This window comes from Papaver somniferum, chromosome 3 (genome assembly GCF_003573695.1).
Source record: "Papaver somniferum cultivar HN1 chromosome 3, ASM357369v1, whole genome shotgun sequence".
In the NCBI taxonomy this organism is placed as follows: Eukaryota; Viridiplantae; Streptophyta; class Magnoliopsida; order Ranunculales; family Papaveraceae; genus Papaver; species Papaver somniferum.
The window spans coordinates 38,104,873-38,120,314 of record NC_039360.1 but is presented as its reverse complement, the minus strand read 5'-3'; the positions used below and the strand labels follow the sequence as shown (position 1 = coordinate 38,120,314).

General features: G+C 39.1%; 1 protein-coding gene across 9 annotated transcripts; it reads right to left on the bottom strand.

Annotated features, from left to right (window-relative positions):
- Positions 1–4,932: 4,932 nt before the first annotated feature.
- On the bottom strand, positions 4,933–12,005 carry LOC113355909 (dynein regulatory complex subunit 6-like). Of its 9 annotated transcripts, none has more exons than XM_026598887.1 (16): positions 11,629–12,005; positions 11,279–11,540; positions 11,045–11,185; positions 10,741–10,948; positions 10,315–10,461; positions 10,111–10,185; positions 9,745–9,891; positions 9,427–9,498; positions 9,096–9,167; positions 8,857–8,928; positions 8,159–8,230; positions 7,080–7,151; positions 6,472–6,615; positions 6,310–6,381; positions 5,695–5,841; positions 4,933–5,471 (listed from the first exon to the last, which is right to left on the bottom strand). In XM_026598887.1, the coding sequence occupies exons 2-16, from the start codon at positions 11,483–11,485 to the stop codon at positions 5,287–5,289; spliced, it is 1,833 nt and encodes a 610-aa protein (XP_026454672.1). In that variant the 5' UTR covers positions 11,486–11,540; positions 11,629–12,005; the 3' UTR covers positions 4,933–5,286. The 9 variants fall into 9 exon arrangements, with proteins under 9 accessions (XP_026454672.1, XP_026454671.1, XP_026454673.1 ...); XM_026598886.1 differs by having other exon boundaries at positions 11,279–11,511; XM_026598888.1 differs by having other exon boundaries at positions 11,634–12,005.
- Between the last annotated feature and the right edge of the window lie 3,437 nt (positions 12,006–15,442).

Below are 15,442 nucleotides of genomic sequence, written 5' to 3'. Positions count from 1 at the left end.
CGACCATTCTTTGGTACGTTGCCCCTGCGTTTCGAAGTCCAAAGGGAATTCTAGTGTAGGAATAAAGGCCATGCGGGGTGTAGAATGCTGTGTGTAGTTGATCTTCTTCTTCCAGGGCTACTTGGTTGTAACCAGAATATCCGTCCATGAATGACAGCTCTTCGTATCCTTCCACTGCTTCAACCAGCTGATCTATGCTTGGCAGGGGATAGCTGTCCTTTGGACATGCCTTGTTGAGGTTAGTAAAGTTGATGCATATCCTAACCCCTCCATTTTTCTTAGGAACGATGACCATGTTGGAGATCCATGTAGGTTATTTGACTTCCTTGATGAAGCCTGCTTCTAGTAGTTTCCGAAGTTCTTTTTCTACTGCCTTATGATACTTTGGTGCAACTTTTCTTATTTTCTGCCTGAAAGGTGGCGTGCCTGGTTTGATGCGCAGCTCGTGTTGGATTATTTTCGGATCAATCCCCGACATGTATCCTAACTTCCAGGCGAATACATCCGCGTATTCTTTAAGTAATTTGGTTAAGGAATCTTCTCTTCTTTCGTCCATTATAGTCCCTACTTTGATCATCTTCGGGTTTTCTTCCGTTCCTATGTTGATTTCTTTTACGGGCTCCACTGGTGTGAACACCGGCTTCGGGTCCCCAAGGACTGGGACGTTCTTTAATTGCTATTTGGTATGTTTCTGTCCTTCGTTGGCTGCTGAAGTACTTGCCTCTGTGTTAAGGACATTATCATCCTTTGTCAAGCCCTTCCTTGTGGTTTCCTTGAGGAACAGGTCTATGGCTTTTTCTTTCGCAGCTTCTTTATTTTTGATCCTTTGGGTTTTTCGCTGCTCTTCCTGTTCGTTGTTGATATGATCCTGAGTGGTCTGGCACTCTTTTGCAGAGACCCGATCTCCCTTGATTTCCATCACTCCCTCGGGTGTAGGGAACCTGAGATATTGGTAGTAAGTTGCTGCCACTCCCTTGAGTTTATGTACCCAATTTCGTCCAATGATCGCGTTATAGGGGGATGGGGCGTCAACCACGCTGAATCGTGTTTCTACTTTCATGGGCCCGGCGTTCACCTGCAACACGATGTCTCCCAATGGCTTTGTGGGCGCTCCGTTGAACCCGTAGATGGTGTAATAAGAGGTCATTAGCTGTTCATCCTGGAGCTTCATCCGTTTGAAGGCGTCGTAGAATAGAACGTTCACTGAGCTTCCCCCGTCGATGAGGATCTTTTTGAGGTTACATCCGGCCACTGGTAGTGTGAGGACCAAGGTATCGTTATGGTCTTCCATATCTTCTTCGATATCTTCAGTATCGAAGATGATAGGTGCGTCCATCCACTCTTCGTGCTCGTCCACCTCTACGCCATCAATCTTATATATTTCGCAGTGGTCTTCGAATTGCTTCCGTAGCCTCATTCCTATCTGCGCTGTAAGTGAGGGCCCTGCGGCTTCGGAACACGAGATGGTGTTGATTGTGCGGTTTTCCTCTGGAAGTTGGACTTGCTTGGTCCGTTTGGATCTGTCCTCGGTGACCTCCTTTCGTATGTATTGCTTGAGTTCGCCAGCATCAATCAATTTTTGGATCATTATTTTGAGGTTTTTGCATTTCTCGGTCTGGTGTCTATTGAAGCAATAATACTCACAGTAATCTTTAGACTTCTCGGTTCTTGGGGGCTGTTTTCCCTTAGACCACGGCCACTCCAAATTTTCCCCTCCTTTGATCTCTCGCAAGATCCGAGCGTAGCTAGCATTGAGATTCGTGTAAACCTGATCTTCGAATTTTCGATCGTCTTTTCGTCATTCATCTCTTCGTTCCTTCCTATATTCGTGAGGCCGTTCCACTGAGCTACTTTTTTTGGCCCCGCTGGTTTGTTCTGCGGAATTGGTACGGTGAGACCTCTGCGTTTGTGCCCTCGGGTTCTCACGCTGGATTTCTTCAAGACGAGCGTACTTCTCAATAATTATTCGAAGATCTCCTTCTGTCTTAGGTACGCTTCCGCGAATCTCAACAAATAGTGGACTCATTCGGTCTAATCCCCACTTGTAGCAGTTGATACTTACTACGAGATCCACACTCCCTATGGCTTGGAAGATCTTGTGCCATATGTTGGTGTATTCCCTCGTGTTCTCCTTGTAGCCAATTGTCAGAGAAAAAAGTTTATCCATTCCAGTGTTGACAGCTTTGTTGTACATGTATGTCCTCAAGAATTTCTCTGCCAGTTGATCGTAGGAGTTGATGGAATCAGGTGGCAGGTTGTCAAACCAAGACAAAGCCGATCCCTTCAGACTTGATGGGAAATATCTACAGAGGACGGCATCGTGTTGACTCCATCGGGATAAGATACGATTATAATACCGGATATGTGCCGCGGGATCACTGGATTCGTCGTAGCATTCAAAAGTTGGGACATGGCACTTTAACGGAATGGGGGTATTTGCCAGGCGATGAGTTAGGGGCGTGGAGTTAGCTTCTTTCATCACCTATTCAAGCCTTCCTCCGCCTTTTCTGGCTTTTAACTGCCTGATCTCAGCCATCATCTCATCACGCAGCTCCTCCATTGCGCGGTAATATCCCACGTACTCATGCTCAGTTGAGCGTTTCTTTCTTCAAACTTCGCTGTCATAATAGTCTAAATCTTCGGCGGCATATTCCGGATCGGATGCACTGCTTCCCCTGGCGGCGTTTGCTAGGATGATTCTTCGGTCTCGATTAGGCTCTGGTTCTTTAGAATTTGCTTCGTCCAGTGGTTGTCTAGTCTTCGTGCTTTGGGCAATCCTATCTTTCAAGTCTTGGTTCTAGATGTCGTAGACCTGCTGGCTCTTTTTCAATTCTTCGATCTCTACCATCAGTCGGTGGGATTGGTTTGATCCCTGATTGGGAGTTCCGGCTTGTACCCCTACGTCCATAGTTCCCCCTTCGTCTACTGTGTGTATTAAGGGTGGCCGAGGATCAACTTCAATCGTTGGTATCTCCAAGTTTGGTCCCCTCGGTTGAGCTTCCACCCGCGGTACTAAAACCACTGGTATGGTTTGATTCTGACCGTTGGTTGACGGCATTCCGAAGATTGGTGGATGTGCGGGCTGATGTGTCATAGATTCTGCCACCCCCTCTTTTTGTTGATGGATTTGGTTTGAAACCAGAGTCTTGTTAGCTTCTGTAGCCTGGAGGGCCGCAACAGTCTTCGTGGCTGCTGCTTTGAGAGCCGCGGCTGCAATGGAGTTAGTGTTCATAGGTGAGGTGATCTCCGCAGCATCCTTCCTCTGAGTAGTTGTTTTAGCTTTGTCTCCTTTATGCTTGCTTCGGGTCATGACCGAGGTAACCCTCGGTGTCTCCTTTGATGAGGCTTTGGTTTTTCCTGCCTCTAGTATCTTTTCCATTTTTAATCTTTTTATGCATAGGGGAATAAATAAAGAGAACCAAAGATATCCACGAGGATCGGGTTAGCGCCATTCGTATCCGCAAGACTATTGGAATAGAAGGAAATGAGCTGCCCAAGGGCCTTAATAAAAGAGAAATGTAAAGACTTCATCGGTCTAGTTTTTGCAATACAAATCCTCTGATAAACAATCATGGACCTTGTTTTCAGACTACTTTTGAAAAAGAAAACTCTTGAAAAGGCAGATCCGTTGCGAGAACTCATGAATCTGGATTATTAAGTCTTAGTTTTAAAAGGAAAACGCCTCACGTGCAAATATGTGATAGATGGCCGTGGGTTTGTCTGCTTTGAAATGGTGTTTGTGAAAATGAAGACCGTGAACCCAGAATAAAAAAAATTTTGAAAGCACGCTGAACCCAGAATAAAAAAGGTTTTGAAAGCACACTGAACCCAGAATAGGGCACAACCATAATGCGCGTTTAAGGTGAAATCACAGGATAAGATAAATCTTTTACGGGGAAAAAATCCCTATTTCTAGCGCCAGATTGTGAACACATAAATCACGAAGCCATCCACGTGTTCACAAACAATATTCGCATACATTCTAATTCTAGAATTGTACGTCGTATGCGTAACAGGGATGATTATATCGATTCATCGACTCGAAGCCTTCGGGCTTGTCATTGTCTAGTCGAATATTATCATAAATCATGTTCGTATAAAGGAATAAACCAAGAATCAAGTATAAATATAAAGCATATGAAGTTTAACGATGAATGTAAGGTGCTGAAATGTAAATGAGACAGATTTACGTGGTTCGGCACTAAGGCCTACATCCACGGGGTTGGTGTTTCACTATGTACTGAAGGGTTACAAAGATAGTCGAATGACTTTAGAATATACATAGGTCTGCGGAAGTAGGGGGATTACTTACTCTTCCTATTTCTCTCTCTTATATTCTCCTATAATTGCTCTCCAAAATGGTCGACCCCTTCTCTCTTAATAGAGAGGGGTATTTATAGGGATGGAACGTGGGTCCCATTTCTGAGGTGCCGTTGTAATCTTATCTTCTTGTGCTTTGTGCCTACTACGCAGAGGTCTTCGGCATATGCCGCGGCCTGAGCTTGAATACGAAGGGTTATCCTCGCCTCTTCCACAAGTTGATTGACACGTGTATGTCTCTTTGGTATTTAATGCGGGTAGATGGATGTCCGCTCGTGTCAGACAAGTGTCTCTTTATCTGGTCACATCTGTGTCAGCCAAACTTCCTCTCGGCCGTTGATCTGGGATCTTCCTCGGGATTGGGTGTGTTAACACCCAAGGGGTATTATCTGGTGCTCCTCTGAGCCATCATACCTCTGTGATCCTCTGTCCCTGACCGTCAGATCTGCTGACCGATGGCGTCTTCTGATGAGATGCTTGCTATCATGTTTTGATGTCTCGCTTTGCATGCCTTCCACGTGTCTCTTTCTGTACACGTGGTGGATGATGAAAGGTGTACATACAGTAATCTTGACTTCTTCTTAATATATTCGACCTTTCTTATAAAAATAATAATGAGGGAACTTCATTCTTATTTATTTATTTAGTTTAATTAGGGAGATTGTATTACAAAGAAGGATATATATACAAAAGGCAGAGTAGAGTAACAACACTAGCAAACCAGTGAGGTAATCCACAAATATGTACAAAGCAAAATAAAAAGTTTAAGGAAAACAAAAAAGGATGAGGCAAGAAAAATTTATGTTCAAGCAGATTGCCAAGAGAAAAGTGCATCTCAATTAAGCAAAATAAACTTTAAGCAATGAGAAAATTTACACTGAATATTGTTGAACATTGTATCTTCAGACTTCTTTAACATACCCTTAGAACTTTGAGAATGCTCAGTGCTGCTATCAGAAGTGGACTTCACTCGGGTCGAAAGTTCACCAGATTTGGGAGTTCAGTGGATTGTAACTTCCTAATTTCACTTGCTGAAACTTTACATGATTCCAAGGAGAGAGATCTTAAATTCTTCAACGACTTTAAATGGTGCAATCCCGCATTTGTTATACGTGAATTTGAAACATTTAACGAAACCAATGCAGTCAAACCTGTGCATATATAGAAGAGAAATTTCATAGCAGCAAAACCATGTCAACAATTAAGCAGTGCATCAAGGCATATATATTCCAACATATGAGTGGTCAATAATCCAATTCCACAATTCGGATTCGTGAAGCAGAATGTAACTTGACTAAAACTCAACGTTCAAGATGCCTTTAAGACGACAGAAAGGATAAAAGCCCAAGAGAATGTCGAAAAAGATAAACATACCGGAAATCATTTCCAAAGCTTTGTCTGTTAAATTGGCATTTTGCGATAAATTTAATAGTGTTAAGGTAACAAGCTCTTTAATGTTTTTAACTCCAGCATCTGTGATTCCTCCACCACATATCTCTAGAGATCGGAGGCTCTTGAAGTCTGCAATGCATCAAATGCAAGAATGGATTATCATAGCAATTTACAGTTCCAAAAAGATTACGAGTATAATGTATCAAAGACATGCAAATGACTCCCGGGTCTTTCAGTTTTTTATTTTTGCCTAAAAATAGGCAAAATCAGACAAGTGAAAGACCCACTTTTTGTGTGAAGGAGGTAGTACTAAATAAGCTATCGGTATGTTTGCATGTAACCACTTATGCTACATCATTTGAAAACATTTAAAATAGAGTTGGAATGCATAAGATATGTAGTTTCCTAATACGATATGAAGTTCGACAATGACTCCTGAAGTGAAACCATGAACTACTGGTAGTACCAGCATGCTCTAATGCATGAATGTCAGCAAGTGCACAACGAGTTACAGGATCAGATTCAAAATTCTTAGAGAAAGTCAAAGAATAAGTACGAAGGATCACAAGTATAAGAATTGTATTTTATGGAACTCACATCGCAACCAGTTTGTGCCTCTGTCAGTAATGCGAGCACCAAACAGATCTAGATGAGTCAACCCAGTTAAACCTACATCAACAAAGCATATAGATCAGTTACATGTTATACGGAATCATCAATGCATGTGCTTGGAAGAATACTTGTATGACAATTTCTTACCAGTAAGACCTTCAAGGCCAGCATCTGTAATTTGGCGAGAATCCAGATTAAGTGACTTTAGAGATGTCAATCCAGATAGCTTTCTTAAGCTACCATCACTAACAACAGTGAATGATAGGTTCAAATTCTCCAGTCTAGCCAACCCTACACAACAGCGAGTGACTTGATTAATGGAAAAAAGAAAAAATGATGGAAGACCAGTCAGCTGCATCTTAAGAAACAATAAATGTAGGAGAAGATCTTGTCAAGTAAAGAAGAGAGCTGCCGGGGGATATTCAAAATTCATTAACAAGTAGGCTAGTCTTGGATAAATAAATTCATTAGTCTTGCAACTAGCAAGCCACAACTCTGCATTATCCACTTGCTCTCCAAATAACAATCTTTAGCCACTAAGTTTTAATAGACATACGTTTCCATGGATTATACGATCGCTACTGCTTGCGGAAAAATTCAGTATAAAATGGTAAGTTTGACACTTCCAGATTAGAACAATTGGAGAAAAACAAACCAGATGGTAGCATTTGTGTCCATGCTAATATAGACTCCAAAACCAGGTTTATTGCCCTTCCAAACTAGAAAAACAAATAAAAAGAGGACAAGGGCCGAACCAGAAATATGTTTTAGCCCAGTGCTTCCAACTGCTGTATCGGATAATTCCAAATTCTTTAAATTCAGTAGACCTGAGAAAAAGAACCATTAAGAAAAACATAAATTTGTATCCTCACATCTTAGAGAAGCATTGTGGAATCGTAGTTCTTACAACAAAGTTGAGTGTTCGAGAGACATTTTACTTGTTTTGTTGGGAGGGAGGAAGGGACAAGTCCGTCCTCTTTTGCATATATATCCAAATGAAATTACCCATACCTTGGGGATTGAGCATGTGATAGTATGTTGTTTCTTTGAATGAATGTGTTTTTAATTTGAAAGATGCGTATGAGCTTGGGAAAGTGGGATACTGGAAATATTTTGCTGCCAGTATTCCACTTATCCCAAACCATACTCTCATTTTATTTTTATTATTTTTTCCAAAAATTAACAAAAAAAATTAGCTCACAGAAACCGGGACACAATCTTAAAGGATGTATAAGTTAAGTTAAAATGAGTAGGAAATAAATTATTTAGTTTACCAAAATAAATATATTTATTTTCCTTTTAACTTGTATATCCATTAAGAGGTGTCCTGGATTCTGTGTGCTAATTGTTGTTAATTTTTGAAAAATTAATAAACATAAAATGAGAGTTTGGTTATTCGGATAAGTGGAAAATTAGCAGCAAAATATTTCCATTATCCCACTTACCCAAGCTCGGACACATTTTTCGAACTCGAAGTACACTCATTCCAGGAAACAACGTACATGCTTAATCCCCAAGGTATGGGTAACTTCATTTGGATGATATGCAAAAGAGAACGAACTCGTCCTCCCAATGAAACAAAGGGAAGAATTAGTAGCCATCTGGCTTACTGTGATGTGCAACCTAGGCTAATAAAGACAATATAAAGAGGAGTATGTGCACCTATGGTGATTCAAACTTAGATGTGCAACCTGACACCCATCAACTCAAATGATAGAAGAACTCAAGTATGAAGTTCTACCTTCCTGGTTGATTTCAAAACATACAATAAAATACTCAACAGGAACAATCCGTAGAACGGGTAAAATAGAGCAACTGTGTCTGACAAACCAACCTGTCAAGTTCCGCAGGCCTTCATCACCGATCCTACACGAATCCAAATTCAAACTCTCCAACTTTGTTAAACCTTCAACAAAGATGACAGAATTAGCAAGCCACAATTCATGAAACATTACCAAATTGTTTAAATTTCGATGCCCAGCTAGGTTTTTACAGAACCTTTAAACAAAAAGGCTGGCCCTGTGTATAATCAACCACAGCTGCAATTATCCCATCAGGTTTTCATATTGTGTCAAAGGTAACTGACAAGATCTGGACCCAACACAATAATTACATAGCAAAATCACCCCAACAACAACACTACAAATTCACAGTAATCTCAAGAAGATTTATTGTGCAGCCAAGATAATTGGAGAGGTTCCTACTCCAGCACCACCCTAAGGTTCCTATCTCACGGATAAAAGTTTCTGAGAGTTCTAAGGAAAAACAAAGTGAAAAAAGCCAGAAAATTCAAATTTAATGACACTACACACACTACACAAGGTAACACGAGCAAAGATGTCAGACTACTTAAACAATGTATTTGAGAACCATTCAGAATCTCCAATAAATCCTCATTGACTACTTAAACAATATATTTATTTACATGTCTTATTGGCTACTTGGCACCAAGTGATAGCTAGAATTTTTGGCTTTCCTTTTGTCCTCTTACAAAGATAAAGAAGTAGTTGCAAAAGTGCTGCTAACCCCTACCTTTAAGGCTCACCAAACTGGTATCTGTGATGTTGTTAAATCCCAAGTTCAACACCTTTAAGTTAAGAAGCCCTGAAAGAAAGAAAAATGCAGACAAGATTCAGATGTTCATTGTTGCACCTAAAAGATACAACGGCTCAGAGTTCTTTTCTATATAAACTGTTATCTCATGATTTTCAGCGACCAGAATGCCTACTTTTACACCCAACACAATTGTAAAAGTCAGCACAAAAACTCACCAGCAAACTTCTCGCACCCATTGTCAGAAAATGAACATCTGTTGAGATTCAGATAAGATAGAGCCAAAAGATCTGCTTAAAATGTAAAAGAAACAACAAACCAAAACGAAAAGCTAATTGTCAAAAGTGGAAGCAGAACTTAATGCCTAAAAAGATATAGAAGACTCTTGTAGTGACAAGACGTAAGCAAATAATTTTGCTTCTCATCTCCTATCAAAGGTCGAGAGAATAATAAACAGCAGTTTTGCTTCTTATATCTTCAATAAAATATGGTGGTTGGTGAAAAGAAAATAAGCTCAAGAATATGGAAGGTATAGAAAATGATATCGACCTGAAATGGCCCCCAAGCATGCCCCGGTAACTGGGCATCCCTCAACATTCAGTAGCAGTAGTTTATGCAAACCTGCAATGGAAGCATAATTATTCCAGTAAGTTCCAAAATACATACTTTCAAAAAGTGAAGCGCCAAAGCACACGGCACAGACAGACATAGAAAAACAAAATGAAAGAACCATCCCGAAGAACACTGTGAAATAACTATTACAAAATGAAAATTTGAAAAAGCAACTTTCTTCTGTAGAATAACCAATGTGCTAATCAAGTGCAATGCATAACGAATGATAAACAAAGAAAGATGAAATCGATGTACCTTTCAAATAATCAACACCTGCATCTGTGACCTTGTTGCAGGAAAGCTGCAATTCCTTCAGGTTCGTAAGCGCTGAAAAGTTAATGAAATTAGAAGATACCAAGGCTGTAAGAACGTAATTGTGCAACAGAAACAACATTCCACTTCCTGGAATTAATATAAGCCACATAATTAGAGAAGATGGTATACCATAGCACACTCGATGTAAACAAGAAAAAAAGAAAGAAACCTAAAAAATATGTTGAGTCTCAACCTGTTTAGCAGTACCACTAAATGCGTGAAAGAGGTTTAAGATACAAACGGCTAAAAAGAAATGACCCATAAACTGGAAGTCAAAAAAAATGAGTATGAATGTTAGAAAGTAACCTGAAAGAGGTTGCATATCTTCATCTGTTATGCTATTGCAACACCTAATTTTAAGAGATTCAAGCTTCGTCAGACCTGCCACAAAAGCAGATGTAAGAAGAGAGTAGAACCATGATCAAAAAAACAAAAAAAATGCTGCTTGAGGATAGAGAAAAGAAGTGAGAAATCCATTTTAAAAATTGGAATAGCATAGCATGAAGAAACCTTTAAGATGAACAAGTCCGCCATGAATCCCTGAACATCTCTCCAAATCCAGCTTTATCAAATTCACTAAACCAGTAAAAGCGCTCAATCCTTGAGCTGTGATGGCGTTGCTCCTTTTAAAACTCAAAGATGTCAAGTTTGATAGGCCTGTAAACTCAACCATCAATCATGAAAATGTAAATTATGTGAGACAGCAGACTAATCACAAGAAAAAAGGAACATAGATGTAAACACTATCCAGGTGGACGAAGGAAAAAAAGAAAAAAGAGAGCAAACAAAACCAAAGATTGCTAAGTATTAATAAAGCAATGCACTTGCAGTATGTAGAAACCCTTCGGGGCTCATAATACGGACAAGGAACACATAAAACCCACTTGATAAAATGTTAACACATACATGGACACACCAAATGAGTAGAGAGAGTACCCATAATATGCTGTATTCCATTTTCTGATATTTGGTCACAACAATTGAAAGCTAATTGTCTAAGGTTTCTGCAATTTCTAAGTGTATTCAACCCAGAATCTGTGACATCAGAACCCGAAAGATCAACAGATAACAAAGCTGCTCCTTGAGATGAAATGATATCCATCCAACTATCCTCCACTCCTGGGCAATCCGCCAAGCAGATTTCCTGTATAAGAAAGTCATCCAAATTAACATTCCCAACAACAATAACTGCAACATACACAAACTAATCAATTTATAGATTGGACAACGAACATAGTACCTCAATAGCACAATCTCGAAAAGCTTCAAGAATAACATCATTCAATTTACACGAAACGACTAATTCATCGAATAATTGCTGACTTATATCCCTAGGGAGCTTATCAAAGGTACCATACTTTTCAACATACATATCAATATCCTGTTATTAAAATCACCAATGAAACATCAAATTAAGATGGGCAAAAAAGTTAAAAAATCACAAAAATAAATGCAAATTAACTACTGGTACTACCTGACATATATTCTGAATACATAATTCCAACAAAGATGGTGAATTGATATTCCCCTGCTGATTATTATCAAGACTAAGCCGTGAAAATGATGATGTCCGCAGCCATTTAGAGCTTCCACTCTTACAATACCTTCCTCTTTGTATACCATCTTCACTACTTGAACTACTTCCACCACCACCACTCTTCCTCGAACAAGCTCCACCCATCTCCTTTTCTTCTTCCGATCACCGAACTACAGTGACAAATAATCCGATCACCGAACTACGGTAACAAATAACATAATCAAAACCAACAAAAGAAAAAACTAGTTCAGAATTTAAACAATCGATTGATCAATCAATAAGCAGACCTCACTTAATTCTTACTCACTGAACTGTTTTTGGAGGTCTTTTTATCGGAGGAAACAGATCATCAAAATAAAAATAAAACTAGATGAAGATGATTAAAAGACAGAGAAGTTTTTAGAATCAATCAACCCATAAGATGAATCGAAGAACTACTATGAAGGATTTTTTATTTTAGGAAAATGGAATTTAGTTGTGAAGAAGAAGAAGGATCAGAAAACAAGTGTATGGGAAATGGAATACCGAACCAAAATCCAGAGGTGTTAGATGATTGACATTTGGCGTAATAAAGAGAAACTGGAGAAAGGTTCGGGATTTGAATGCTTTGGAATCATGGATATTTTGTTGAGTGTTTTTCTGGATAAGGAAGGGGACGAGTGTGGGTCCTCGTGTGTGGAAAAATGACTTCTTTTTGTTTCCTTTTGTCGTGCCCAATGACAACACGTGGAGTAAAATATAAGTATGGTATTAAATTTTTTAATTGTACAAGCTTTTATTATATTATTGGATGGATATTATTACATAAAACTAGTTGAAACCCTAACAAGATAAGCTCCAACGACATACTATTACATTAATTAAATAGTTTGTTGTGTTAATCTACCAGCGAGCCTCATGGGTAACCTAGTCAAGAGAGCCGAAACGGCGGGAGGGGGCTGAGATTGTGTCACAAGGGGTCAAACTAACACTACCTTCCATGTTAATTCCTGCAATATTACGCCATTGGGGACTCGAATCTGTGACCTCCTGGAGCGCATTAAACTTTTGGGGAACGGGGATGATCAGCTGGCTGCGGACATCTTCATTAAACTAGCCGATTAATTAACTTAATGGTTGTTTATTATCTGAATTACTGACGCAACTTTTGTTGGTCTTACCAACTTGGTTACATTTGGATTAATGATAACATCATGGTTGCCCATGAAATAATACATACTCCCTTCGTTTCTAAAAAATAGACTTGTTTGGTTTTCACAAAAATTAAGAAAACTAACCATTGGAGCCACTTTTCCATGTTTTTTCCTAATCTATCATTTCGTCCCCACTCATTTGTTATTAGAGAAAGAGGAGAGAGAAGTGGTCCCCTTTTTGTATTAGGAGAGAAAATGGAGAGAGAGAAGTGGTCCCTCTATGAGTAATGTAGTAAAATCATAACATTTGACTTTCCACATATAGAAACAAGCCTATTTTTTGACATACCCAAAAAAGGAAACCTGCCTATTTTTTATACGGAGGGAGTAATATGAGAACTAGAAGAGATAACCAAGGTTGAATGGGGCTGAAAATTGACATGTCAAAAGCTTTTGACAGAGTGGAGTGGAACTTCCTATTAGTTGTGCTAGAGAAGATGGGATTCTCCACAAAATGATGCAACCTAATAATGCAATGCATCTCTACCACAAATCTGGCCATTTTGCTCAATGGAGTACCATGTGATTTCTTTATACCATCCAGAGGACTAAGGCAAGGAGACCCACTATCTCCTTACCTCTTTATTCTCTGCATGGAAGTCCTATCTAGAACTTTAATGGATGCTGAAATACATAAGAAAATCCATGGAATAAAAATAGTCAAAAAAGCTTCATCTGTCAGCCACCTGCTATTTGCATATGATTGCATCATCTTCTGCAAAGCCAACAGAGAGGAAGCTATGAACATTCTACATTTATTCCAAAATTTTAGCTCTGGCTCTGGGCAAATGATAAATCTCAGCAAATCTGGAATATTTTTCAGTAAAAATACCCCAAAAGATGTGTTGCAGGAGGTTTTAGGAATAATGCAAATAGCACCTATTCCTTTAGATGATAAATATCTGGGATCTCCCCTATTCACAAATAAATAAGCTTTCCATGCTATCATTGGGATAATGAAAAGAAGGTTTGCTGGCTGGAAAGGAAAAACAATAAATCCAGCTGGAAAAATGGTTATGATAAAACACGTCACCTCAACTATGGCAAACTACCAAATGAGAACTTTCAAGCTACCTAAAACTGTCATAAAGGAGATGAATGATATCCAAAGAGATTTTTTCTGGGGAAAGGAAGAAGGTAAGAGTAAAGGAATATACCCTAAAGCTTGGCAGGCAGTTTGCACAACAAAATAAGAAGGTGGTCTAGGTTTGGTAAACCTGGAAAAATTCAACAATGCAATAATATCAAACATAGGATGGAGGATGATAAAGCAACCTGAGGCCATAGGTGCTCAAATAATGCAAGGCAAATATTTCCCAGAGGGAGACATAATGCATATGTCCACAAAACCAAAGCCTACTTACTCATGGGTCTGGAAAGGGGTCCTATCAGGCATTGAAAACATACAAAAAAAATCTAAAAATGGGAAATTGTAAAGGTGAAAAAATCCTAATATGGTCTGATAAATGGATATCCAACCACAAAGGAACTATTGAAAAACCTGACAATTGCACAGAAAATATCACAAAAGTAAGTGATCTGATTGTAAACAACACTCACTGGAATGAAACTCTTCTTTCTGATGAGAAGATAAGAAAAACCAGGATAAACACAAATCTGGAGGATTGAGTAATCTGGCCTCTGACACAAAATTATTTCACTGTCAAAACTTTATACAAGGAATTGACAAGAAATAAATCCAACCATCAAGGAGGAACTAAAAATTGGAAGGCAGTCTGGAATCTAAAGACAAGCCCCTCAATAAGCTAACATCTTACCTACTAATGACAGGATAGGCAGACATCTCACTCACATTGACAGCATATGTAAAATCTGTCATTGCCGAAGGAAAACCCTAACACACCTGTTTATGCACTGTCCAATTGTCATACAAGTTTGGAAGTAACTAAGGATTAGTCATGAAGAGGTCTATGGTCAACATGATGATTTCCATGGTTGGCTATCTCACCTATTGAATGGAAGGAGCCACAGTCACACCCAAAAAGATTGGGCTGAGCTTTGTGTTACAGTTCTATGGCATGTCTGGAAAGAGAGATGTAATACACATTTCAACAAACCAACAGCCACAATCCCACAACTTGTAAGAGAAATAAAGGTTTTCATGAACACAAAAGAAGCAGCTGAGGCAAAAGACAAGAAAATTTTCATGCACACAGGTTATACCAAAAAGGAGGTTGAAACTCAAATTATATAATTCAGACCAAACTGGAGGCCTCCAGGAGTGTTCACCTTAAAAATAAACACAGCCATATTCTATGACATCTCAAGTCATTACTTTGGAATAGGACTAATCCTGCATGACTTTACAGGAAATTGCACAGGGGCTAGGTGCTTTGGGCAGCTCCAAGGAAGCACAATAGACATTCAAAAGAAAGCTACTTAGGAGACATACAATTGGGATGCGGAGCTGGAGAGCAGAATGGAGATAGAATCAAATTCCTGCAATCTAATACAGCTGACCAGAAGTATCCATGCTGAGCACATTGAAGAAATATTCAAGCAGAAGGACAACAAAGCAAAGTATTTTGAGATTATCACTTGGAGCACTACGACCCTTCTACAAAACTCTCTAGCTTTAAATTTGGCAAAACTCTATTCTGTCTGTAATATCCCAAAATCTTGGGGGGAACAGGAAGTCCAAACTCTTTTACATCATCTTAATGAAGAGTCTGTAAGCCTCCTTCATGCTAACAATTTGTAACCCTGAGGACCAGGTTTTGTCCATTTTCTTATAAAAAAAAGGTTACATTTGGATTGTATTACGTGTATACATACAATTACATTATCTGATTACAAGGATATATTTATAATTATTATATATAAGAGAATAATTATTTTTCAAGAATTAATGCGAGATTTGTTGAGCACAAAATATATTGCGATATCT

Bases quoted from the DNA above. Each gene is read 5' to 3' on its own strand.
- LOC113355909 (XM_026598887.1), bottom strand. From the start codon at position 11,485: ATGGGTGGAGCTTGTTCGAGGAAGAGTGGTGGTGGTGGAAGTAGTTCA. The intron at 9,168-9,426 runs GTCGATATCATT...CATTTTAAGCAG, and splicing joins ATGCTTGGGGGCCATTTCAG to ATCTTTTGGCTCTATCTTAT. The intron at 6,382-6,471 runs GTAAGAAATTGT...TTGTTGATGTAG, and splicing joins TGGCCTTGAAGGTCTTACTG to GTTTAACTGGGTTGACTCAT.